The 25,568-nt window shown below is 36.5% G+C and overlaps 1 protein-coding gene across 1 annotated transcript in view; it reads left to right on the top strand.

Moving 5' to 3' along the window:
• Positions 1 to 612: 612 nt before the first annotated feature.
• adgrd1 (adhesion G protein-coupled receptor D1) overlaps positions 613 to 25,568 on the top strand; it is a 49,824-nt gene continuing 24,868 nt past the window's right edge. The window contains exons 1-13 of the mRNA XM_084087821.1: positions 613 to 985; positions 1,082 to 1,127; positions 2,265 to 2,381; positions 4,827 to 4,949; positions 5,650 to 5,826; positions 6,868 to 7,125; positions 9,831 to 9,904; positions 12,473 to 12,634; positions 13,846 to 13,905; positions 14,117 to 14,243; positions 16,042 to 16,149; positions 18,165 to 18,240; positions 20,250 to 20,391. Of these exons, the coding sequence (XP_083943947.1) occupies positions 935 to 985; positions 1,082 to 1,127; positions 2,265 to 2,381; positions 4,827 to 4,949; positions 5,650 to 5,826; positions 6,868 to 7,125; positions 9,831 to 9,904; positions 12,473 to 12,634; positions 13,846 to 13,905; positions 14,117 to 14,243; positions 16,042 to 16,149; positions 18,165 to 18,240; positions 20,250 to 20,391 (1,521 nt within the window). The 5' untranslated portion in view covers positions 613 to 934. The remainder of the gene's footprint in view (positions 986 to 1,081; positions 1,128 to 2,264; positions 2,382 to 4,826; positions 4,950 to 5,649; positions 5,827 to 6,867; positions 7,126 to 9,830; positions 9,905 to 12,472; positions 12,635 to 13,845; positions 13,906 to 14,116; positions 14,244 to 16,041; positions 16,150 to 18,164; positions 18,241 to 20,249; positions 20,392 to 25,568) is intronic.

Below are 25,568 nucleotides of genomic sequence, written 5' to 3'. Positions count from 1 at the left end.
CTTTCATCCCTAAGCATTTACAAAGAAAACATTCCAAATCTACCCAAAACATTTAGCTATAAATGCAATTAAAAAATAAGTGGACAACATGTTCTTTCTCAGTCCCACCTTATAGTTTTTTTAATCTGAAAATTACGTCACTAGTCAATGTTTCCCACGTCCAGAGGAAAAGCTCTAGAGCTTGTTCAAAATGGGCCTATTTTTAACTGCTCTAAAAATAATTATTTTTAATTGTTAGCTGTGTATTTCAATAGATTATAACTTTTCTCAGAGTCATTATTCAGTTGTTAATCCAGATCGTTGAAGAAGACGTTGTCATGGGCTAGATGTTACTATTCTCAACGCTGCTCAGGATGGACCAATGACTGTTGCTTGTGATTACTATCCAAGGTTATAGAGATTGACGGAACGTAATTCCTTTCTGATGTCAGGTTTCTTGTAATGAACAGATTTACACTGTAACTCTAATGTATGGATATCTGTGCTATGACATGGATGTCCTGATTTTTAAATGGGAATCAATGTAGGAGCCTGCATGCGCCCCCTGCAGGAAAACAACTTCGTGTCCCATAGGAAACAGTTATGTAGTAGCATTTACCGCCCAATGGGCTCAACCCACTGAAGAGCGCGCGAGCTCAGCGCTTGTTCTTCATCTTCATCAAAGCTCGAGCGCAGCGCGCGATAGGCTACTAACGGACTCTTAAACGATGGATTACAAACTCTGAATTTAGTTACCAATTACAAGTGATCTTTATTTTACTGGTCATTTTGAACGTCATATTCTGACGCACTCATAACTTTTTTTCCTTGCAAAATACCCTAAAAATATCTTTACTCTGATAAAAGCGCAATGATTTGTTCTTTTACCATTAACGGCGCAGTATAGATTTGAAGACTGTAACTTTATTTTGTTGCTGAAAACTCTCTTTAAACCATGGACTTAATATACTGTAAAGTCCTACTGACTCTCCTGAGCGTATTTCAGGTAAGATTATTTTTATGGACAGAAGAAACATTTGTTTTTAATATAGCTTGATGTGATTTTTAATGTTTTTTGTTGTTGTTGTTGTTGTTTTTTAAGTTCTTTCAGGTTCGTAGTGACACTGTATCACCGTCAAAACATCCAGGTAAAATAAATTCAAATTATTATTATTTTTTCTTCAGAACTCGTTGGGAGGGAAAACGTAGGCTAAATTTGGTACATTTAGATCAAATTCGTTATTTTGGTTAACTTTAGGCCTGCACTAATAAACAGTAAGAAATTAATCTTAATGTGGATGAATGTGGGGGTTTTTCTCTCTCTCTCTCTCTCTTTTTCTTTTTTCTCAGTTGTGTTCAATTTAAAAGGTTCATTTAATTCAGTGCAACCTTTAGGCTGTAGCCTAGTAAAAAAAAAAAACGTTATTTACATAAAAAGTTATTTGGTTAGTTTACATGGCGATTTACAGACACATGGTTGAAATGTCGTCTTTTTTTTAATGTCCCCCATGCTTGTCCTAAAACACTGAATACGTCACCGTAATCGCAGCGAAACGAAGCATCGACATTTAAATCTGTTTAACGTTAAAGTTCCTTTCTACAAGACCAAAATACTCCTTCCTCCATCCACAACAGCACTTTCTGATCGAAATCTGCTCGAAAACCTATCTAGTTTTGTAAAAATACGTTGTATTGATGAGGTAAATTGATAGGTAAACAAAACTAAAACTATACATATTCTCTCTCTCTCTCTCTCTCTCTCTATATATATATATATATATATACTTACTTTCTAAAAGTATTAATATATATTAATTAAGAGTTAAGACAACTTTCTAAAATAAATAATTAAGATATAACTTATCATTTATCATCTTACAAGTTACTGGTATTTTGATACATTTGTTTAATGATAGAAATATTTAGATTGTTAACCACTAAAATTAAAACCACTTTGCATACAGATAGAAATGTCAAGATTTCATTCTCAAAAGGCAAGTCCTACGAGGTATTTCCTTATAGTCCAGGTTAAGCACTCTTCTGGATGTTTGTTACCATGCACACAGAATTTTCCAAATTGAAGCCTAAATTAAAGAAGAAAAAAAAAGTCAAAATTGACCAGCAGGGATGAGTCTGAACTGGACTGAACCAGTGATAAACAGTAGAGTTGTCTGATGATGCTGGATTGAGACTACAAACTCTCACTATAATGTTTTTTTTTTTTTTCACTTGTGTACAGTATTTGCATTGATGTACATGTTTGGATGTGTGTATGTTGTGCTCAGGCCTGCAGGTGCTGGCCACGGCTTCACACTACTGGCCTCTGGATTCAGTGGAAGGGATCCGCGGTCTATCGGACCAGATTGGGAACAGAACAGGTCATGTTAATGGAACTAACATAAGTATGTAAACATATGTCACACCTGCCTTTCTTTCTTTCTTTCTTTCTTTCTTTCTTTCTTTCTTTCTTTCTTTCTTTTTATCTATCTTTCTTTCTTTCTTTCTTTCTGTCGTTCTGTCTTTCTGTCACCACAGCTGTTTAACATTCTTTTATGGTCACGTCTTAGTTTCAGAAATCTCTGTGGCTTTGCAGCTGTCTTCAGCTCTTAAAACGAACTGATTTGCTTATTTGAGTCGAAAAGTTGAGGACTTGCATGATTACCTCAGTCGTGATGAAGACAACTGACTGTGACATTTAAGGGTGTCAAAGGTACACAGTTTCTCTCAGTGATTTACTAGTCCACTTGGAGTTTTAGAGGACCAAACTCACCAATATACTGTACATCTTGGTAAACAGACCTGTTGAAAATAAGGAATTTGTGCATGTAAGACAAACATCGACACATTATTCCATAGCTGGAGTATATTTCCAGTAAGTACAGTATGGCATTTGTTTTGTGCCGGCTAATTCTGAACAAATGGAGGGCTGAGAGGAATTCGCTAGGCCTCTCAGACTTGTGTCGGCACATTGTGTTGTCCCATGTGCGGACCTGAAAGATATGTTAAAATCTCATTGAATCATCTTGTCCACCATGTCTGCCTGAGTGTCTCACAATGTCCCTTTTTTCCCCCCGTCTCATGTCTCTATACTCATTTGTACATGTGTATGTTGCTGAATCACCTGTTTTTTGTTTGCTCTGTCTCACTTTCTTTGTTATTTCCACATTCTCTCCATCACAGCTGTCAGAATCCACAACCACACTGTCCTGACTACCCATAATTCTTCCTCTGTGTATACCAATGACTCTGCCTACACTAACATTTCCGCCACTGTAGGTGAGGCTCTCACACGTTCACTCACTCACTAGTACACAGCTAGGGTCTCAAAGAAGAGCATTAGGGGCTATACATTCATGTAGACCTTGTATATCAGCGGGACATCATTAGGAGAAAATAAACTAAAAAACTCTGATATATGACCATTTACATTAGAGTAATTGAAGCATGAATTGTTTAGTGCTGTTCAATCTGGCATTCTTCACCGAAATCAAACCTTTCAAGCTTTACGAGTGATTTTATTGGATCCAGTGCGTTTGTGAAACTGCGTTTGAAAACCTTGCCCCATTTTGGAAATCTACTGTTTGTGCTGTGATTTGTTATGTCAGTTCATTTAAAACAAATGTCCCAGCCAAGAAACAATTATACAACGATTTGAATCTGATTGGTCGAGCAGCGTTGAAAGAGTGCTGCTATTTAGTATAACAGTCCTGCGATGCTTGATTGAGCAACATTGTAACTGTTTTCATGGTGTCAGTAAGATTATTTTTATTGATCAAAAATACAGTAAAACATTATGATTTTAAAAATACCGTTTTCTATTATAATGTATTTTAAAATGAGCTGAATTTTCACCAGCCATTACTGATTCATCCGTGCTGATTTGGTGCTTAAGAAACATTTATTATCATTATCAATGTTAAAAACAATTGTTCCGCTTAATATTTCACATTCAAGATTACCTGATAAATGGAAAGTTCAGCATTTGTAACATCTAGCATTTGTTACATCTCTTTACTGTCACTTTTGATCAATTGAATGTGTCTTTGCTGAATAAAAGATTTCTTTAAAAAGAAATTTCCAGTCAAATTTGTGATATAGTCGGGTTTTCAAGTGACACTTCTAAGCAACTTGTATTTATGATCATTCTGATAGCATATGAAAGCAGCATTAATATCAGCACAGATTGCTTGTGTGACATTGTAATTCAGATTCCCCCTTTTCACTGTAAATCTCAAAATCTAGTTCACGAAGGCATGCCGATTCCCTGGATCTCACTGCATAGATGGATGTTCACCCCTCTGTAGTCTGTACCTCTTTATCTCTCTGCTGTTGTTCACTCGCTCCACACTTCAGTCTGTCTCCTCTCTGTCTTCACTGAGCACTCTTTTCCATCATCATCTCTTCTCTCAACTCATCCATTCATGAGGTGCGATGGTGCTATGGCTCCCACTGTGATCCACAGATCCCGGCCTTTTAGGTGTAACAAAGGAGGATTTATTGACCAAAATCGCTGCCCTCGCAAAGGAACAACTTACCATTGACAAAAATCAAACTGTCATGAATCATCTGCAGTTCGGTTTCTTAGATGGGGGATTTTGAATTCCCTAAATCCTCCTAATTCAGGAGATCTGCTCTTGTTGTTGTAGAGGATGGAGCAAAATGCTCATAGTTTTACTATATGGGTAAAAGGTTAGGATTTCCCCATAAAGACTTTGTTGTCTTTCAGATCGGCTATCAATGATTATTCACCCAAAAGATTTAGCATGAGGTGATTATAAACTGTAATGGTTTTTGAAATGTCATATTGCAAGTGTTATAATCTTGTTGGTTGGCCTTTCGTTGTGTAGACATTGTAGAAGGAATGGTGAATAAGGGCATCTATCTGAATGGTGATAATGGAGCCACTTTCCTTCACTTTGGCAATTATAAAGACTCCTGCATAAGTGATCCTGCTCTGTGTGGACCTGCCGGTGAGTTTTTATCGTATTCATGCACTCTTTTCTGATGTTATAGAAGTGCATCTTTATATGGTCATACTGTAGATGTATGACAGTTGAGTAATGTGTTGCTCAGGTTTATACATGACGTAATAAAGGCTAATGGTTCAAAATTAAGTTTTGAATCAAGAGCAAATATATCAGCTTACATCAAATATTTTGTGCGTGAAAGCTGATATCATCTGTTATTCATCTGCTCACATCAGTGCGCATTCTTTTGCTCGCAAAAAGGAGAATATGTTGCATTTATATTTATTTTCCAGGGCTTGACCAAAGTAAGACTTGCTGTAATGTTGTTTGTAATGAAGCAGCCTGGATCTAATAAAGAAGCTTTTATTTAGTTAAGTTAGATCAGTATGTATCGGAAAAAGAGCTCGGTGGTTGGCGAGAGCCAGAGGATTATGAAAATGATATTAAAAGCTTAATTTATTGATATTTCATATTTCATTTTGATTATTTATTTTAAATTTACATTCAAATGAAAAAAAAATAATAATATAATAAATTTGAAAATGCAATTTTGAACAAATAAATGCAATTTTTGAGCTTCTAATCTCAGCCTACTGTACTGTTAAATCCTGTATACTCTGTATTTGTAAAGGATTATTTTCCTTTAAGTTAAAATACCTTGTGTTCAACATTAAAGCTTTACTTAACTGTTACTTCTGGACAGGGATAACGTTCTCCTTCTTCTGGAAAAACAAAGAGATAGAGTCTCGTTTTGCGATTGCATCCGGAGGTAAAATCATCTCGAGTGGTTTCTCTGTCTACTCCAACCCTCATGGCGAATACGTGGAGTTTTACACGAGAGGAGATTCCAAGACATGGAAAGCACAAATCGAACTCCCAGGTAGTTATTATTTGAGTGTGTGTGTGTGTGTGTGGAGTTAGTTTAGCATATGGAAAGGGTTTAAATGTTTGGGGAACCAAATTATTTTGCCTTATCTCTAAAGCCAAAAAAAAGATTTCCCATGATCTTGATATTTTGCGCACATGGACAGTTTGAAATACATTCTGGTTTGGAATTACACTTGCAGTCTGACCATAAATATTTTGAATATGTAGTTGTGTTCATAATTATATTGATTACATTCAGATGTCGAAACAGTCAATAGGCTTCAGACTAAACTTTCTCTTTTGGACTTTTGATGTAAGTGAAAAGTAGCTGCCTGAGAAAATATTATTAATTATCTCTCTTTCATCTAAGATTTTTCAGTCATTTGGGGATTTGTGTCACTTCCATCTTCAGTATCCATGTTTCTGCTTCTCAAATCTTCAGAATATCTGGTCTTGTTTGGATTGAAGTGGTTTCTAAGTTTAGTGATTATATGCACCCATCCTCAAGTTTGGGGTCAGTAAGATTTGTAAAAAAAAAAAAATATACTTTTATGCAGCAACAACGTAATAAAGTGACAGCAAAGACCTTTAAAATGAAACCAACATTTTGAATAAATTATGTTCTTTTGAATTTTCTAATATCAACTCACCAAATCAGCATATTAGAATGACACTGATGCTGAAAATTCAGATTTGACATCACAGAAATAAATTACATTTTTAAAATATATTCAAATAGAAAGCATATATTTAAGTGTAAATATATTTTTTTAAATATTCCTGTTTTAGTGCAGTAATATGCAGCACAACAGACTTACTTACAGGAGCATTTATATTTGCCCAGTCAATGTTACTAAATATAACCCATAAATATGCAAATAAGAATGTTAGAAATACACCAAGGCACCAAGACAGTGCTAGTAGATCTGGAAATAATATTACTATTATCTCTATTTCCAAACAGTCAATTGTTGTATTTATTTATTTATTTGTATGTTTTTTTATTTAATTTGCCGCCTTTCCTACTCTCCTATCGTCTCTGTGCTTTATCTAGGGCCCTACTGGACACATGTGCTCTTCACATGGACCCAAACGGAGGGGTTAAAGGTCTACATTAACGGCACATTTAGCACCGGAGACCCCACAGGAAATGTTTCCCATAACTATGGTGATCCCTATGCCGATCTGGTCATTGGCACAGTAAACACCGGGAGTTACAACCACTATGCCACAGGTGCCTTCGATGAGTTTGTGATTTGGGAGAGGGCCCTGTCCCCTCAGGATGTCTGGATGTACTACAAAGCAGCCATTGGTAAGTTATTATAGAGCTCATTGTGACTCAAATCTGCTGTCATCATCATTTCATTTATCTATTAGTTTATTTTCTGTGTGGCAGCCTTCACTTGTCCCAACCATGTTCTCTGCAGTTGTCACCCATTGCCATTGTTGTCAGGGTTTCCCAAATTAGCTTTCCAGCTTGTCTCCAGCTTGTCCCAACTTGTCTCTTAGCAGATGCTAGCTCTTCATGCTTTTCAATATATCTAGAATATTCTTGGTTAATTCTGTCTGTCTCTAATTATTCATTTGAAGTAAAATACCAATTAAGCTACTTTAAATGCTAAAAAAAAAAACATTGGTAATAATAAAAAAAAATTCTTGAGCACAAAATCAGCATATGAATGTTTTCTGAAGGATCATGTGACACTGAAGACTGGAGTAACGGTTGCTGAAAAACGTTTGAACTGTATATATAGCACCTTTCCAAATCTCTACAACACTTTACAATCATCCAGATTAATACAGAGAAAAAGTGTACGTTAAAATGTCATTGGTGGAGATCAAGAATGTCGGATTTCAGAGCGTTCTGTTTGACTGTTTGGAAACAGAAACATCTGTGATGCCGCTGCTTTGCTTTTCTGCCATATCTCTGAAGTTATTACCCTACGTGCAGGTTTATTATAGAGAGGAAGAACCATTTGAAGACAATTTCCTTTAGAGAAAGCGGTCCACATTCCAGCAGTCCTCAAACTAACCACAATGAAACGCACTGTCGAAATACCATTATATGTTTGTTGTGTCCTCGAAGACTGGCTTTGGTTATAACTGCGCATATCTTTACCTTATATGTATGTAGCGGCGGGACGAGTTTTATATCAGGGGTTTTGTTTTCTTTTAAACTGCTAGTGTTTGGAACCTCGTTTGGGCAGCTGGTTGGAAGTTTCTTGCAGGCGAGAAGTCTTCAGTGTGGCAAAGACAAATTAAAGCTCCAATAAGGCTGCAAATGGTTTCCGTCTTCATCAGTAACAGAGACCAGACCAATGCGGTCTCTAAAGGAATAGTTCACTTCAAAATGAAAATTCTGTCATCATTTACTCACCCTCAAGTTGTTTCAAACCTGTATATTTCTTTCTTCTGCTGAACACAAAAGAAGATATTTGAGGAATGTCAGGAACCAAACAGTGATGAACCCCATTGCTTCCTACTATGAATGTCAATGAGGTCCATCAACTGTCTGGTTACCGACATTCTTCAAAATATCTTCCTTTGTGTTTAGCAGAAGAAAGAAATTCATGCAAGTTTGAAACAACTTGAGGGTGAGTAAATGATGACAGAATTTTCATTTTGAAGTGAACTGTTCCTTTAACACCTGAAGAAACCCACTAAACATTGGACGTTGGATAGACATGCAGATCATGTCTATATTGGGTCCGTCGGTCCATGACCAATTCTGGACATCTATTCGACGTCCAAACTAGGTCCACTATTTTGACGTCCAACCATGGCCCAACTTGGACGTCATATTGACGTTCAACATTGGACCTTTGAACTGGGTAATTTTTTTGGACGTCTATGACAGGTGCAGGAAATTTCCATGATTACTATGTAATAGTTTTATTTATTTACACATTTCAACATTGTTATTATCAACATGATTAATACATATGAATACAGATTATTTACACTTTTTGTTTGTTGGGCAGCAGAACATGGCCCTAGCGCCACGATCATTGGTTCGATTCTCAGGAAATGCATGAATGTATGCTTTGATATCTGTCAAGAGTTAGTAATCAGCCATGAAGCACACTAGACAGGAGTAGCAAACTTCATCCATCTTGTTTGCTCTTTTCACTTACGTTCTTACGCACATTACATCAGAACATAACAGTTCAACTATTCAGACTTAAATCTAATGTAAGATACTTTGAATAAAAGCATCTGCCAAATCCATAAATGTAAAATTATGTTTAAATTCAATATCCCATCTATAATACCCTAACGGTAAGATATATTATATATTATATTCTCAAGTAAATTATTTAACCTTTTACGGTTGCAAATTCACTATTTAAAGTCATCAAATTTATTCTGTACTGCTATTTTGACAAGTATGGATCCATAGCTCATTTAAACGGAGATGATAGTGATTATTTAGGTCGACTTTTGGCGTATATCCTCTCAGCATGCTGATTGTTAGCTACTGTTAGGGATAAAGACCTTTTGTTAATGATAAAAAAACATGTTGTTGAAGAAGAGAAAACCTACTGTTGTTTTGCACACGTCGAGCTATAATAGGCTCTAACGAGGGGCATAGTACAGAGTCATTAGAGAGCTGCTTTGCCAGGGGCCCTATAAACCAGCCTCACTGCAACCAACATGTGCATTCAGGAATAGGCTTTCCAGCAGGTGTGAAGGATTTGTTCCATGAGATGAAGTGTTTAACTTGTTTAGAGCTCTTTAGAACATGGCTTCTGTGTTTTTTTTAATAATTATTATTACAGCATCCTATTCTGGATTCTTTTTGTTTAAAATATCCTATTTAATTATTCCTCCCTATAGTTATCCATAGTTATTTATTAAGTTTTTAATTAAAATAAATTCAAATGTTATATTTTATTAAATACATTTGAGAAATATAAATACTTTTTATTTTTTACATTTCATTTTTATAATTACATTTCGTTTATTTATTTGTCTTATCACTTTTCACTTTCATTTGTTTGTTTTTTGCTACCACAGGTGAGAATGTGATGTCCACCTTTCCAACCGAAGCATCCATCAATCTCGTTGCTGCGACAGATAATCAATTACAGGTAAATTCTTCTCATCTGAGGTCAGCCGTTGCACTTTCTGAGTCAGTTTCTATGTGTCTAGACTGGAGTCTCCCAAACCAGAGGAGAGTAGAAAGATAACAGCTGAAATACAACTTCATCACATATTACTCTAAATTCCAGGGTTATCTAAGAGATTTCACTGGGCAGTAGACTAATGTACATAAATAAGAACACATCTGTAATGAGGTTAGGCACTAACCTGTCTTGCTTCTCTCTCAGCGAAAGTAAAAAAATAAGTGCCTGTGGTGATTTCGCCAGTATCTCATTACGAAATATGTTAGTCTGATTAATAGAGTTCACTGAAAAGACCACAAATACATAATGGGATTTCTCACTCATCATCCTTAATCAAAACCTTCCCAGCCTGGCTGAGATAAACTGCAATGAAGTTGGAGTTTTTTTTGGAGTTTTTTAAAAATCATGACCAGTAAAGGTTAAGTATGTATTTATGCGCTACTTCTGTCAGCTAATTCCAATAAAAATCATTATTTTCAAACAGGTTTCCCGAACCAGTGTTATTTTAGTATCATTAGCCGCGTTTCCATTACTCTTCAAATTGCGCAAATTGAAATTGCGAATTGAAAATACGCTCAATGGAAACACGTCAATTTCGCAAAAACTCTCATTTATCGCAAAAAAGTTTTTACGCTCGCATGAGGTGGTTTTTCAGGCAATTCGAAAAAGGAATATTTCGCAAAACTGCAATGGAAACCGTTTTTGCGCATTTACAGGTCACCTGACTTAGAAGTCGCAGTGTGTTTGGACAGAATACGAGACGAGAGTTCTTTATTAAATTCATATAAGACAAAAGAATGACAGAAATACTGGATTCTAAACCTCAAAGAAATGCCACAATCAAGACCTCGGAGCAGAAATGAGTGAGAAAAACCCAGAAACACCTCATATGAGCCGCTCACGGTATAAGGGTCTTTCCTTGCCATTAATGCTTGGATAACACGCCTACGTTTCCTTCCATTAATAATAATAATGTGTAGTGCGGTACGTGGCTGTGATATATAATCTTACCAACGTCCGTTGCCATGATTTTTGGAATGACTTGTCGCAAGAGGAAAAAATGAGGTTTTAGTCGCATAACATCGGTTAATGGAAACGCCGTCATTTCGCAATCGTTTTTTTATCGATATTTAGAAAAAATCTTTAATGGAAACGCGCCTATTGACATAATATTATAGATTTTGTTCATATTTTGAATTCGATTTTATTTGATATTTTCTGTTTTCATTTAAAGGGTTAGTTCACCCAAAAATGAAAATTCTGTCATCAATTACTCTCCCTCATGTCGTTCCAAACCCGTAAGACTTTCGTTCATCTTCGGAACACATTAAGATCTTTTTGATGAAATCTGAGAGAATTCTGTCCCTCCATTGATGGCTACGCTACCACTTTGTCTCTACAAAAAGTTCATAAAGAGATTGTAAAACTAATCCGTATGAATTGAGTGGTTTAGTCCAAATTTTCTGGAGACTTGATCGCTTTATATGAAGAACAGATTAAATGTAGGCTTGTATTCACATATAAACATTGATCAGTGAACATAAACAGAAGCTCAACCGAACCTGCTTGATGCACAAGAACAAACCTTATTGGTTCTTGCGGAAGCCATGGGAAGGTATTTAATTTATTGAAATAATTACACACCTTTAAGGTCTGCCGAGTAAATGTGAGCACATGGAGAAAAGCAGTCACTGTTTACAGTACACTTAGACTGTTGACTTAATTTGGAAGACAGTAAATTAAATGGGCATTCAAGACACTGACATATCTTCTAAAGGCTCTCAGCGGTGTTTGACATCTCCTTTTACATGCCCTCAATCTGTCTGCTCGGACTTCTTCCCCACTCAGTAATTAAATGAAGGAGTGAACGTACACAGAAAATCACAAGCACACAACACGGCCTCCCAGACAACACCTCACACACCCTTGGATGATTAGGTGTTACGAAGCCGACGCAGACGTCGCTCTGGGATCGGCCATGTGCACACAGACGCACACATCCTTGGCAGACTTACAAGAGCCCAGCATGAAATGAGGTAGAGGCCGAAGCTGTAAACACAAACAAATCCAGCTCTTTTGGAACTATTGTTTCCCCCCAGACTCTGAGGAAATGGAAAGAAATCAGAGATTGAACACTAACGCAAATGACAACACTGACTGTTGTTGAGTAGGGAGATCAAGTAGAAGAGAAGGAGAAAAACGGGGCAGAAAGGAGATCCAAGATTTTCCGCAATGGCCACATGTAGGGCATGGAGGAAAAATAAGACTTTAAACAACTAGTCTGGAGGTTCCTTCTTTAGACTTCATTGGAAAGTTCCAGTAAAAGTGGCATTTAATTAACATTGACATTCACAAATCTCCCATTAGAAAAAGATTTAATAAAATAATTTCAATGGCAAGCGCCAGCTATTCCGGTGCTTGTTGTTGAAATTATTATATTAAATTATGGGAAACCAAACCACCGTTACATGTGATTGTGGGGGATTTTATGGAGTTCTTTTGACACATCCACCTTGTATTTGTGTGTTACAGAGAATCACAGAGATGCCCCAACCTGCCTCCACAAACCTGACAGAGAAAGCTCAGAGACTTCAGGAACCCATGCAGTTACAAGCGCTGGACCTCCTTCAGTCTCTGTCGTTTAACCTTCCAAACAAGACTATACCTCAAGAAACAGCCAACAACCTTACGCAGGTAAAGACAGGAATAAAGAGAACGTTTTAGGATTTACAAAAACATAAAGAAAAGTTGAGGTAAAATAAATAAGAAATTTTTCAGGTTCTGGACTAATTTTAGGACACTAATCAAATTAATAGATTTGTGACATTAATTGTGTGATTGTTTGTACAGAAGGTCAGATGTTCTTGTTCATTGAAGCACAAGATGCTCTTTGGACCTTCTTCAAATCTGATTTACTCAAATCTAGTTACTTTTGCAATTCACATGCTGATTGCGATGCTGATACTATAATTCGTCATGAAAATATTGTATTAACTTTTTTTTTTTTAAATACACTACATTTCAGAAGTTTGGGGACAGCAAGATTTTTTTTAAAGAAATTAATACTTTTGTTCAGCAAAGACAAATTAAATTGATCAAAAGTGGCAGTTAAGGCATTTATAATATTCAAATAAATCATTTTCTTGTAAAATTTCTATTCATCGATGAATCCTGAACAAAAATATTAAGCAGCACAACTGTTTTCAACATTAATAAAACTGAGAAATGTTTCTTGAGCAGCAAAACAGCATATTAGAATGATTTCTGAATGATCATGTGACACTAAAGACTGGAGTAATGATGCTGAAAATTGGCTTTGCCATCACATGAATAAATTACATTTAAAATATATTATATTAAATGTATTTCATAAAATATATTAAAAAAGAAACAGTTATTTTAAATTGTAATATTATTTCACAATGTTAATTATTTTTACTGTATGTTTGATCAAATGAATGCATCATTGGTGAGTAAAAGAGACCTCTTTCAAAAGCTTTTAAACCCAAACTTTTGAACGGTTGTGTACATAGGCATAATTTGCGGGTGGGACGGGTCCTCACCGCTTTTTGCCAGGGCCGGGATATTGATCCCACCACTTTTTAAAACATCTCGCGGCACTAATACAGAGAAAGCAGTTGACTAGCAGATAATGAATTTCTTTAGTTTGTGTTAAATAAGAGGCGGTCTGGCGCTGGAATGTGTTTTTTTAAAAAAAAATTTATCGTTATCGTTATTGTTATCAGTGGCGGAAGGCGACTGTGCTCTCTGGAGACTATTTGTTCCGGTGAAATCACAAAACAAAATGCAAAACAGTTTGAGAAAAATACACAAAACAGAATCATCTTCAGTGTTGCTTTTACACACACATTGGAAACTCTCCTTTATTCTGCTCTGTGTTGTAGTCTCTCCTGAAGAGTGTGGATGAGGTCATAACCGCCAGCGACTGGAGAGAAAACGATGAGGTACGTTTTTAGGATGGATTAATGATTGGATAGATAGAGAGATTCGATCAGTCCATTCATGAGTTGATCCAAACGAATCGGCACACTTTTTCCACATTTCAGCATCTTTTGTGATGTGAAATTATTCAATTCAAACATGGTCAAATGTCTTATTTGTTAACCTCAGTGAGCTGTAATATACCTTGCACTTGTCTTTTATCGGGGTGAGCAGTGGAGTCCATTGGTCAATGGTCTGGTGGAGACTGTGGATAAGGTGATGGTGCAGATGGCCTCCAAGCTTCGGTCCAGCCCAGACTCAGAGGCTCCTCTGGCCATAGGGGGCAAGAGTTCTGTGGCAGGTCAGTACACGCTCCGAAACACTTCTTCAAACTCCCGTTTCCAGAATATCTTTTCTTAGAAATTCACTCTCCCTCCCTTCCTCTACATACATGGCTGGCTTGAAGTATGTGGAGTATGTCCAAGTATGCTCATAGGGGGATGTCTACCTAATACACAGCAGCACTGGGTGAGCGTCAAATCAGGCCTGAGTGAAGGAATTTGATGAATGAAACATGACTTTAAAAAATTGCTTTTTATTCTGTTTCTTCGATTATATTTTCCTTTTTTTTAGGAGTGTTGAAATGTTACATTTGGCAGAATTGTTCAGTTTGGGCCTTTCTCCTAACCAGACTTTTTTTTATAATAAACTTCATATGAATATATTTTTTTTTACTTAGTTAATTGACTGAAATGTCATGATATATATTTAACATAGATTATAAACAGTTGGAAGAAGATTCATTTTTAAGTTTTAAGTTTCAGATTTTAAATAGTGCAACGTGCAGGTCTTTAATGTCTGATTAAATGTTTAATCTGCTTTGTGCAGATTCAAAATGATTCAAGTTTCATTGAAGTCTCATTTCTGAATCATTCCCTTTGAGACTCCTGGCTTCACAGTCAACTTTCTCTTCTGTCTCTGATCCTCCCTTTGCTCTGATAAGACTGTGTGTGAGGACCAGAGGTCACATGAGAAAACCTTTCCGGTTGCCTGAGCTATTATTGAACTTCACTGTTTCATTCAGTGAATAAACCATAAAAAAACACAAGATCACAGATGAAACAGAATCACCCAAGAACAGAGATGTTGTTGAGAAAAGACTTCCCATAACTTAATTAGGGCAGCGCCCTGCGATATTCTCGATTCATACTTTTAATACTCTATACTTTACCAATACTAGTGAAATATCACAATTCTGTGCCAATTTGTACATCACCACAAAAATGAATGTGCTATTTAACCTTTATTTTAAAGTACACTATGGTTCAGAATTTTGGAGACGACAATATTTTTTTTATATTTTTGAAATAAGTCTCTTATGGGGTTCATTTATTTATTTCATTTTACAGTAAAACAGTAATATTGTGAAGTATTATTATACAATTTTAAAAAAGTGTTTTATTTTGGTAAAAATAAAGTAATATATTTAAAAAATTAATTTATCCCTATGATGGCAAAGCTGAATTTTAAGCATCATTACTCCAGTCTCGATCCTTCAGAAATCATTCTAATATGCTGATTTGAATGATTTCTTATTATTATCAATGTTAAAAACAGTTGTGCTGCTTAATATACTTGTGGAAACTGTGATATACATTTTTTTGTATACATACATCTTTTGTAATATTGTAAATGTCTTTACTGCCACTTTTTATCAATTTAACCATTTTTGATTAATAAAAGATTTTTTTTATAAATAATAACAAATTAAATTAAAACTATTTTAGTATTTTTTTCAATTAAGTAAAAATTGCTTCAGGTTAATCAGATAATTATTCAAGACGTGAACAGTCTGTAATTAAAATAAGTAACAAATTGCAAACAGAACTAATATACAATTGAAGTAAACAGTGTTAACAGTGTTTACATTAATACCTCACAAAGAATTGCACCAAAAAGCGCAGCCGCTTGTTACAGAGCATGCTCACAAAATGCATGTTAAACCAGCTGCCTTTCAGATGGTGCACATTAAGGTACAGAATACAGTCAGTACTCAGCTTCACCGACTTGGTACCAAATTGTGCTTCTTTTGCAGTAACAAAGCAACAGTATACTCACTATGAACAGTGACCCAACCCTTTTTTTCCAAATGTATCTAGATTACTCTCTGATGAAGATCCCTCAGAACTACAATCTGCCCAACTACCGGTTCCCCACACAAGGGAAGAGTTACATCTCAGTACCAGGAGAGGCCCTTACAATGCAGTGTGAGTGTGCACATCTCACAAACACACGCACAAAGCCTAAGATCTGCTGGTGATCCTTGTCCTGATCATGCAGCTTTATCCTGTGCCGCTCCAGAGAACAGTGCTTGTCTATGCAATGATCCGCCACTGACTAATGGCATAAATCGTGCTTGAAGTAACAAACTTTCATGCTTTTCCACTTACTAAACCACAGTTTTAACCATAATGTGCATAATGGAACAAACAAAACCTGAACAGGAGCATAGACATACAGTATGAAATGGAATGGATTGCTAAACAAACTGCCAATCATTTTTTCTTTTTGAATAGAAGGTTATTCTGAATCATTCCTACCCAATTTAGCCCCTGATTATGAGTAAATGTGCGCATACACATCTCATTGCTTTTATACGCCTCTGGCTGCAGTGAAAGAACAGATTGTTATTTCATACAAGGAAGATTAAGGACATTTATTTGTTGTCTGTCCGCTTCAGCCACAAACAACAAATAAACAACGCAATCAACTCTGATGACTTCCTGCTGCTCTCTAATGAAACCTGCCAATCACACAAGCCCCTCCAGGAGAAAGCGTTATATAATTTGGAGTAGTTTAGAGCAGAATTGCAGTGTGATGTATAAATGCGAGCAATAGTTGAAGAGTGAGTGTTGCAATGTTTTCCATGTGGCGGCTGTAATTATGAGGGCATTAAACGTTTTGTTTGTTTGACACCGTTTTTGGGGTCAGCTCTCCTCAGCTCCTCTGGCGCAGTGCTGAACCTGAGCCCCGCTCTGTTCATTATAAACAGTTTTAATAAACTATTAAAGCTCTATTATCAGAAATGGCACATAAACGCTAGCACTGGCATTAGCGTGCCATTGAACTGCTTCTCCAGTGAAGCCGGACATATGGTACACTTCATTAACAGAACCAAGCAGAACTTTTATACGCCAATTAAAGACAGCAAGAGAAGGAGCGCATTGAATCGCCGTGTATTCCCGCTGGGCCAAGTTTCTTTTAGTCTTAATAAAAACATTTGTAGAGAGATTTTGCCCCTTGGTTTGTGAGGTTATTGGCCCAAAGCTCATCTGAAGCCCAACTCAGAGGAGTTAGTTGGGACACAGTGATATTGCTTGTTTGGTCCATTAACACCTGTAAAAGCACTAATAAGTTGTAAAAGCATGTTTCACAGTAATATCAACTGTGAAACATTAGTAATTAACATTAAATAATACAGAATGAAATATAAATATACAACATACAAATTAAATATTTAGTAGCTGCTTGCCCAATTTTTTATGTAGGCCATCCAATATAAGCTGAGAACTGAGTTGCTGAATCATTTTATTGCTTTTTTTAGACATCAGTTAATCAAGACATTTACAAAAACTCGTGCGCCACCGTGAACAGAAATAAAACATGCATCTGCGGGTTAGTTTGCTTCAAACTGCATGGTTGTTGTTAATGATTGGCCTAGACTCATTTAAATGCCTCTGATTGGTTGCTGTGCTCAAACCCTGCAAAAAATCATGTTGTTAGAATGTGGAGAATACTTTAATGTAATATTGTAAATGATACTTTCCATGATTAATCACAGCAACACTCATCTTAATGTAAATTATGTATTCAGTTAATTGTGCAGCCCTAATTCAGCCCCTGGTGAAATGGTCTACAACAGTTCTCAACATTATTTTACAAGGTTATTTACACAAATTCTGCTGTCAAATTGTGATACTAGTTTTCAAACTCGAAGGGAATTGGCCCTGTGTATTTATTTTTTAATGGCCGAAAGATTTTTTGAAGTATAGTGTAACATATTTCCCCCTCACACACGTGGTGGACCCTCAATCACACTCTTCCCGTGTGTGTGTGAACACACATCTTTCCCATTAGAGCTGCACTGAGAGGAGCACATGCAGTGTCTGTGATAATGAGTCTATCCTCTCTATGCATTTCAACGGCAGCCCAACACATTCTTCAAAACACACATACATACGTGTGATCGAATGGTGATAGTTGTGTCTGTTTCCCCCTGCAGCTCAGACCACGATCGTGGGACTTTTCTACCACAAAATGCACAACTACTACAAAAAAATCAGCCCTCTACAAACAAGGTGAAGTGTGTGTGCGTGTTTCCTGTTGTACATTGTGTTCTTGTGAGCATGGCTTTATCACTGTGGTTCTCTCTCATCTGGGCCTCTGTCTGATACTCCCAGTCATTAAGTCGACTGATAACACTCTCTTCTCATCTTAACACAGCCGTGATCAGTACTTAACTTAATTTATTTATTTTAGTAAATCTTTTTATGTAACTCCACTGGGCAAAAAAGAGATTATGCAGGGTATATTCTCATTACCATCTAAATATATATGAGAATATTTGTTATGGATTATACAACATTCCAGACAGACTGTCAGTCTGTGCATTAGTGGTGGGTTACATTGTTAAGGTGCGGTCACATTTACCAATGCTCTGCAAAATTTTGTGGGCAAATCCAGTCAATTCAATCAAAATCCAATATTCAGAGTTTTGCGTAAAGACATATAAGTTCCCCATGCATATTTTGCTCATGTTCAAGTTGGTCATGCAAATTTGCTGTGCAGACCTACAGAAAGATGCTTGGTTTGAAAGTGACTTCTATGTGTGAGTAGTGTTTCATCATACATTGTTACACTATTGACAATAGAGTACTGAAGCCATGACATAAAAACCTGGAAGACTAATTCGTCAGTGGTTCCCTCAAGGTTTTCCTCAAGTCCGTGGTAAACATAACAAGACGATACTTGGACACCCCAAATGTTATTATCTAGTTTCTTATTAGAACTATACTTTTTTTAAAAAATAAGCATAACAGCTTCAAAATTCGACATGGGCGTGTGTAATTTGCTTTGTATAGCAAAACGTGCAAGTATCATCAAGTTATAGTTATATTTACCACAGACCATATTTTACTCATAAATTGAAAAAAAAATAACAATTATAAAGATTAAAAAAATGTGTCTATAAACAATTTTTTTTTTTTTGAAATTTCACTGAAATGTGACTGCAACTTTTGTAGGTGGCGACAAGTGTAATTTTTCATTCATCCCATTAATTCCAAAACACTGATTCCTTCAGCAAGAAAGCAAGTGAGTGAGTCGTTGAATCATTCATTCAACTAATTAAGTGCCAAAACCGCACACTTTCTGAGTAGGTACTTCTTTTGAATAAGTACTTACATTGCAACCGTTAAAAAAAGTAAATTCTATATAGTACGAATGTAATCCAGACGTACCACATTTGCATGTGCATATTCATTAATTAAGAAACTAAACAAACGGCAATACTGTTGCCCGGAGACACATAAGGATTGTTTCTTCTGTGGATTTGTTTGGAACAATTTTTATTGCCAGGGCAAAAACAGATAATATAACTGACCATATTGTGTCTAAAATGTCCCAAGAGCATCGTGAGCTAAGTTGATCATAGAGACCATTGTGGCAATGGCTCTACAATCTACTTAGGTTTACGATGCTTTTGGGAAACGCAGCCCTGGGCAGTGGATCTGTATAGTTTCCCACCATGCTTTGCAAGGGAGTGCATTAGTAGAGTAAATTTAGGGATTAAGTGTTATTTTATGTGTTTTTCAGTAAAGGGAAAGATTTTGGTAGTTTATGTTTAATGTTCAGTTATGTTGCACATTTAGAGGAGTTTCTGTTATTGAATGTTGTGGTTACCATTGTGCTGAAGAGTAGCGCTGTCAATTGTGATTTTCACTTTGATGCAACATAATGTATTCAATAACCCCAAATCACAATTTTCACAAAATTCACCGATCAGCAAGAAGCAAGTGCGCATGTGTAGAATGTGTCCATCCTGAGTTTTATTGGAAATTGTATGTTCAATGTCACTCAATTAAGTTAAAACAGCATTCCTTTGTTTTATGTTAAATAAACCTGATTAAATCAGGTTACAACAACACAATTAGAATTTATGGGTAGAATCAGGTAGAAATATCTCCTTAAAGCAACAACTACACATGTTCACTTTGTACAATGTGGCATTAGCATAATTTTCATTGCTCATTCTGGAATGTTAACAGTAATTCAAGTATGGCCAATAACTGACTGTCCATCTCTGCAGGATAAATGAGGCGGTGGATTTTAAAGATTATAAGATCCAGATGGCCAGTCATCTTATTTCTCTGAAGGTGGAGCCATCTCCTGTCCTGTCACTCAACCTGTCCACTGAGCCGCTCATCCGGATCGTCCTCACGCATCAGCTGGTAGGAGAACGCCAATCCAACGCTTCATTTTGTTAATTTTTATGTTCATTCAGGAGTGTGGGTGCTTGTGAGCATTTGTATTTTATCAAGTTTATTTTGCTTGACTAATGTGACAAGAAAAAATTATGTACAACGACAACTTTAAGATCAAGCAGAAAGTTCTACCAACCGTTTCATTTATTCTCATTCTAAACTAATGTGCTCACGTTCATCAACCAACATCTGGCTTTCTGCACGTCAGGTTAGATTGAGTGCAATTAACATAAATTAATATTTATGACCCAGTCTGACCTGGCAGATTCAGCACTGAGCTGCTGGTAGAAAGTAAAGTCTCTCCTGATGAGAGAAGGATGCTTGTGACAGCCTATTCTTAACATTTGTGGTCTGTTTGATACATAGATTTCAACCGAGACTTTTGTCTAACCAGAATCATTCCTTTATGTTTCTTAAACGGTACAAAAATTATACTTGATATGTTGGAGGAAAACTTTCAAAGACCTTTTTTTTTTTTTTTTTGCTGCTGCTGCTGTGTTTGTGGTTTTGTCTTTCGGTGAGCTGTGTTACACAAGAACCCCAGAGTTCAGACTTGTCAGAACTAACCATGGAAATCCATTTCGGTTTGCATCATCCTCTGCACTCTTTTTTTCAGTTCTGAAACAGCGAGAGTATTTTGCCAAAAGAAAAGTGGTTCCGAACGCTGGAACCATAAGCCCTGAGGTCTTTTGAGAAGGGAAAGATGATTTGGTTTAACAAGGAGCTTATTTGGCCTGTGTGCGCAGATGGTACGACTCAGTCGAGGATGCATCTGTCAGCCAAATTTCCATGGGAAACCCATCAAAAATGAATACAGATGGCATGTAGACAAGTTAACCAATACAGCATGTTTTGTGAGGATATTTGCTGTTAAAAAACAAAACAAAAAAACAGTGAGGAGTTCACCGTAGCATTAGATTTCACACACCACGTTACACACAATATCCATCAACTAACCCACATTTTACAGCTCACTCTGCTCTTTACCATTACATAAGATCTGCTAAACCTTTTCAATAAATAAATAAGCTCATATACAGTGTAATCACATCAAAGAAAAACATTTAAACCTATTTTACTGAGCGGTCGTTTCTTTTTTCATTGTTCTTTTTAAAGCTTTTTCAATGCTTTCCAAATCAAAACCATGCTGGCATGCATGTAACTATAGAGACAAACGTTTGTTTTGCTGGCTTTTTATGGTTTTGTGAGAGATGATTATTTCAGTGATGTTTGTTGATGGAAATGTGTGCGTCTTTGTACAAAGACCATTATGCTAATTGCTAAATGAAAGGAACCTGCTAAAAGAGTAAAGCCAGAAACACTACTCAAACACAGATGCAAATGCCAAAATATATCCACAGCTTCCTTAAAACTGAGCAATAATTGTTCAGAAATTACAATGACTAGTATGAATTGAAAATAGGTAATTTTGCTCATCCCCACTACACATTAGGAAAATTTACACCAGACATTTTAATTTCCTTAGGTCATAGTTTAAATGACTGTCTAATTAATCTTGGGACACTGGCTTCCTGTGTGTAGGACTGTCCAGAACAGAGGCAGTGTTTCATGAGTAATGTGTGAGCTGAATCACTAGATCAATATTTTGTCAGTGTCAGTGATGGATTACTGTGATAAGACTGTTTTTAAGATAATGGTTGGTTTTGTGTTTTTGGCCACTGGCTTTTTAGGTAGAATGATTTAACAACTATTGAATATTTGTGAAGAAATGATTTGCTGTCCGTGTTTTTTTGGATGATGCCAGTGGTTCTCATGGGAAATTTCCCCTGTGATCAGAGCAAGACTTGTGTTGATTTGCAAAGATTCATATTTTCTAAATCTAGTCAACTATTTGGTCTTAAGGAAATCCTTTATAATTAGGCTAATTTTGGATCATGGAGCATTTCTTTGCAAAATATATACTACCTTTTAAAAGTTTTGGAAAAACTGTTTAATATTTTTTAAGAAGTGTCATATCTCACCAAGGCTGCATTTGTTTGAGCAAAATACAGGTAATTTATCATTACAATTTAAAATAACTTTCTATTTTAATATATTTTAAAATGTAATTTATTCCTGTGACGATAAAGCTGAATTTCCAGCATCATTACTCCAGTCCTCAGTGTCACATGATCCTTCAGAAATCATTCTAATATGCTGATCTGTTGCTCAAGAACATTTCTTATTATTATCAATGTTGAAATAGTTGTGGTGCTTAACATTTTTGTGGAAACGTGATACATATATTTTTTTATAAATATTATTTGATGAATAGAAAGAACAAAAGAACAGCATTTATTTTCCTTTTTTTGTAACTGTGTATGTCTCTACTGTCACTTTTGATCACTTTAATAGGGCTGTAATCAACCAAAGAAAATCTTGGTCGACTGAAGTCCTGAAATTTTCGACTAAAAATGACGTTAGGAAAAAAAATAAAAATAATTAGCGTTAAATTAATTAGCTGTGCACTGTACGCAGTACTTGGTAGCCTTGTTGTCCTCCTAAATGAATTATAAATAAACATAAAAAACTAGTAGGTTATTTGCAGAGGCGGACAGAGTACACAGCTACATTACTTGAGTAAAAGTACAGATACCCCTTGCTAAATTTTACTCAAGTACAAGTAAAAGTACTACAGTCAGATGTCTACTTAAGTAAAAGTACTAAAGTACTTGTTTTTAAAAGTACTTGAGTATCAAGAGTACAAGAGTACATTTTCTAAATATTGCATTACTACTGCCACAGTGCTAACATTGGTAAACACAGCAAACACTTGAAGCGAAAACTATCATTAACTTGTTCAGAAAATTGAAATAGTCTGGCGAGGTGGGGCACGGGTTGGCACATTCCCGGGATGTGATATTTTTTTTCCCAGGATGGTAGGGGAAGACTCATGAATATTCATTAGGGAAGTCATCCCTGATTGGTCTGATGACCTACCCCTAACCCCACCCCTAAACCTACCCGTCACTGGGGGTCTTATGACCTCCCTAACCCCGCCCCTAAACCTACCCGTCACTGGGGTTAAGACCAATCAGGGAGGACTTCCCTAATGAATATTCATCAGTCTTCCCCTACTATCTTGGAAAAAAAAATTACGCTCCCGGGATGGACCTGCTGCGTCTTCATCCATTGTTTAGTCCATGGTTTCGTCTCTTATCTAAATCTGACCATGGAGTTGACTTTGGCGGAAAGCTGAAGGTGATTGCTGATAGGCTGTTCTAATCAGTGGCGCCTGCACAATCCAATCACATTTGAGAGGGAAACAACAAATTGAGGGTTTCCGAGATGTTTCTTTTTTCCTTTTTTGATTTTTTTTTACTAGAAGTAACGGGTACTCACGGTTATGGATAGAAATGTAGTGGAGTAAAGAGTACAATATTTGCCTCTCAAATGTACTTGAGTAAAGTCATGAGTACTCCCCAAAAATGATACTCGAGTAAAGTACAGATCCCTCAAAATTGTACTTAAGTACTGTACTCAAGTAAATGTACTCCGTTACTGTCCGGCTCTGGTTATTTGCAGTATATTAAACCGTTTTTGACCTTATTATTTTGTACTGAAATGAGTCTGATACACGAGTCTGTCGGCTCTGACAGCGTTGCATCACGTGCACCTGCGCAATATCAGAGCCTATGATTTACGAAAATAGTGATATCATCACAAGCACTTTTGAGGAATATGCAACATAATTAAAACAATTGTTTTTGGCATATGTATTATAATAACTGACAGTCACTAACGTTATCATTTCAGCCGCTCTGTGCAGCTCAGCTTCGCGGCTGAGACACGAATAGACTATTAACTTTTTTAAAAAAGCTGCCACACTGCCGATGTCTTTGTTGACATGGTAGAAGAGGACTGACTATGAATTAAACGTCAATGCGGCTGATGAAATGAACGCGGCAAAAAATCGACCAATCAGAATTTTGGTCGAGCCAGAACGTATCGACCAAATAATCGACTAATCGACTAGGCGATTACAGCCCTACACTTTAATGCATCCTTGTTGTATAAAATATTTTCTTTCTTACCCCAAAGTCTTGAACGATAGTATGGACACTAAATACAGCCATTAATGCTGTCAATAATTCAATAATTGTCTTTATTATTTAAGTTGGTGGATTTGCTATGAAACAGGTGCTTTGATGGCTGTAGCAAAGGGTCAAATAACTCTTCTAATTGTTTAACAACCAACTTGTCAATTAGTTGTTGTTGTTTTTAGCTTTAACATTTTGTTGCTGTGGTGATGCTAGTTGTCCACAAAAGAGTTTCTCAGTGTATTTCCACCCACTAAAGCGCTGCTTTGTTGGCTGACTAGTCAAACATCCTGTCCCATCCCTAAACTACACAGACAGCAACCTAAGCGACAATTGAGCAATTATAAGCAGCAATCATCTCATTACCTCATCTTTTATTTCTCCTTTTCTTCCCTCTCTTCTCTTCACCTGTTCCATCTCTCACTGCTGGATCACATGGCACGAGGTGAACAAATGGAAAGAGTGATTTCATGAGGAATGCTGGCGATGCTCAGTGTCGAAATCACAAGGATTAAAAAAAGATTTCTGACAAGCTTTCGCTGCCTTTACAATCTAATAAAGTTTCAGCGGAGCGGACACAAAACAGAGACGCCACGCATACTGAGCATGAGCGCACGTCTGTTGCGCTGTGTGCAAGCTTGTACTTGCACTTGTATGTTTACGTTAATCAAAGACATTACTAGAGGCTGTTTATTCATCTTAATACAGTGCACCTCCGAATCCGATGTGTATATGAAGCAGCCTGGACTGGATTACTGTAATCATCCATTGTGCTGTGTGCTTTTGTTTGCGTTCATGTGAATGTGGTTGTGTGTCCAGTAAAGATGTTTCTGGTGAATTACTGAACCACAAGCAGTTTTGGTCAAGGAGGTATTTCCGCTGGGGTTCAGATTTAATTACAGATTCACACAGCCCTAATGGCATTACAACTTATAAAAAAATCTCACCAAGTCTGACATGCATTTTGATTTATGACTTTTGTTGTCTACTTAGTACAGTTGGGGTTTTTAAAGTTACAATAATGAGTAGTGCTCACTGCCAGATGCTTTTATAACTCGCACACACCCAGTTCCTGTCTGAACTCACTCACTTTAAACGCCTGCT

This window comes from Abramis brama (genome assembly GCF_963993115.1).
Source record: "Abramis brama genome assembly, chromosome: 16".
NCBI lineage: Eukaryota > Metazoa > Chordata > Actinopteri > Cypriniformes > Leuciscidae > Abramis > Abramis brama.
The sequence above is the reverse complement of the archived record's forward strand: the minus strand, read 5'-3'. Positions and strand labels throughout refer to the sequence as shown.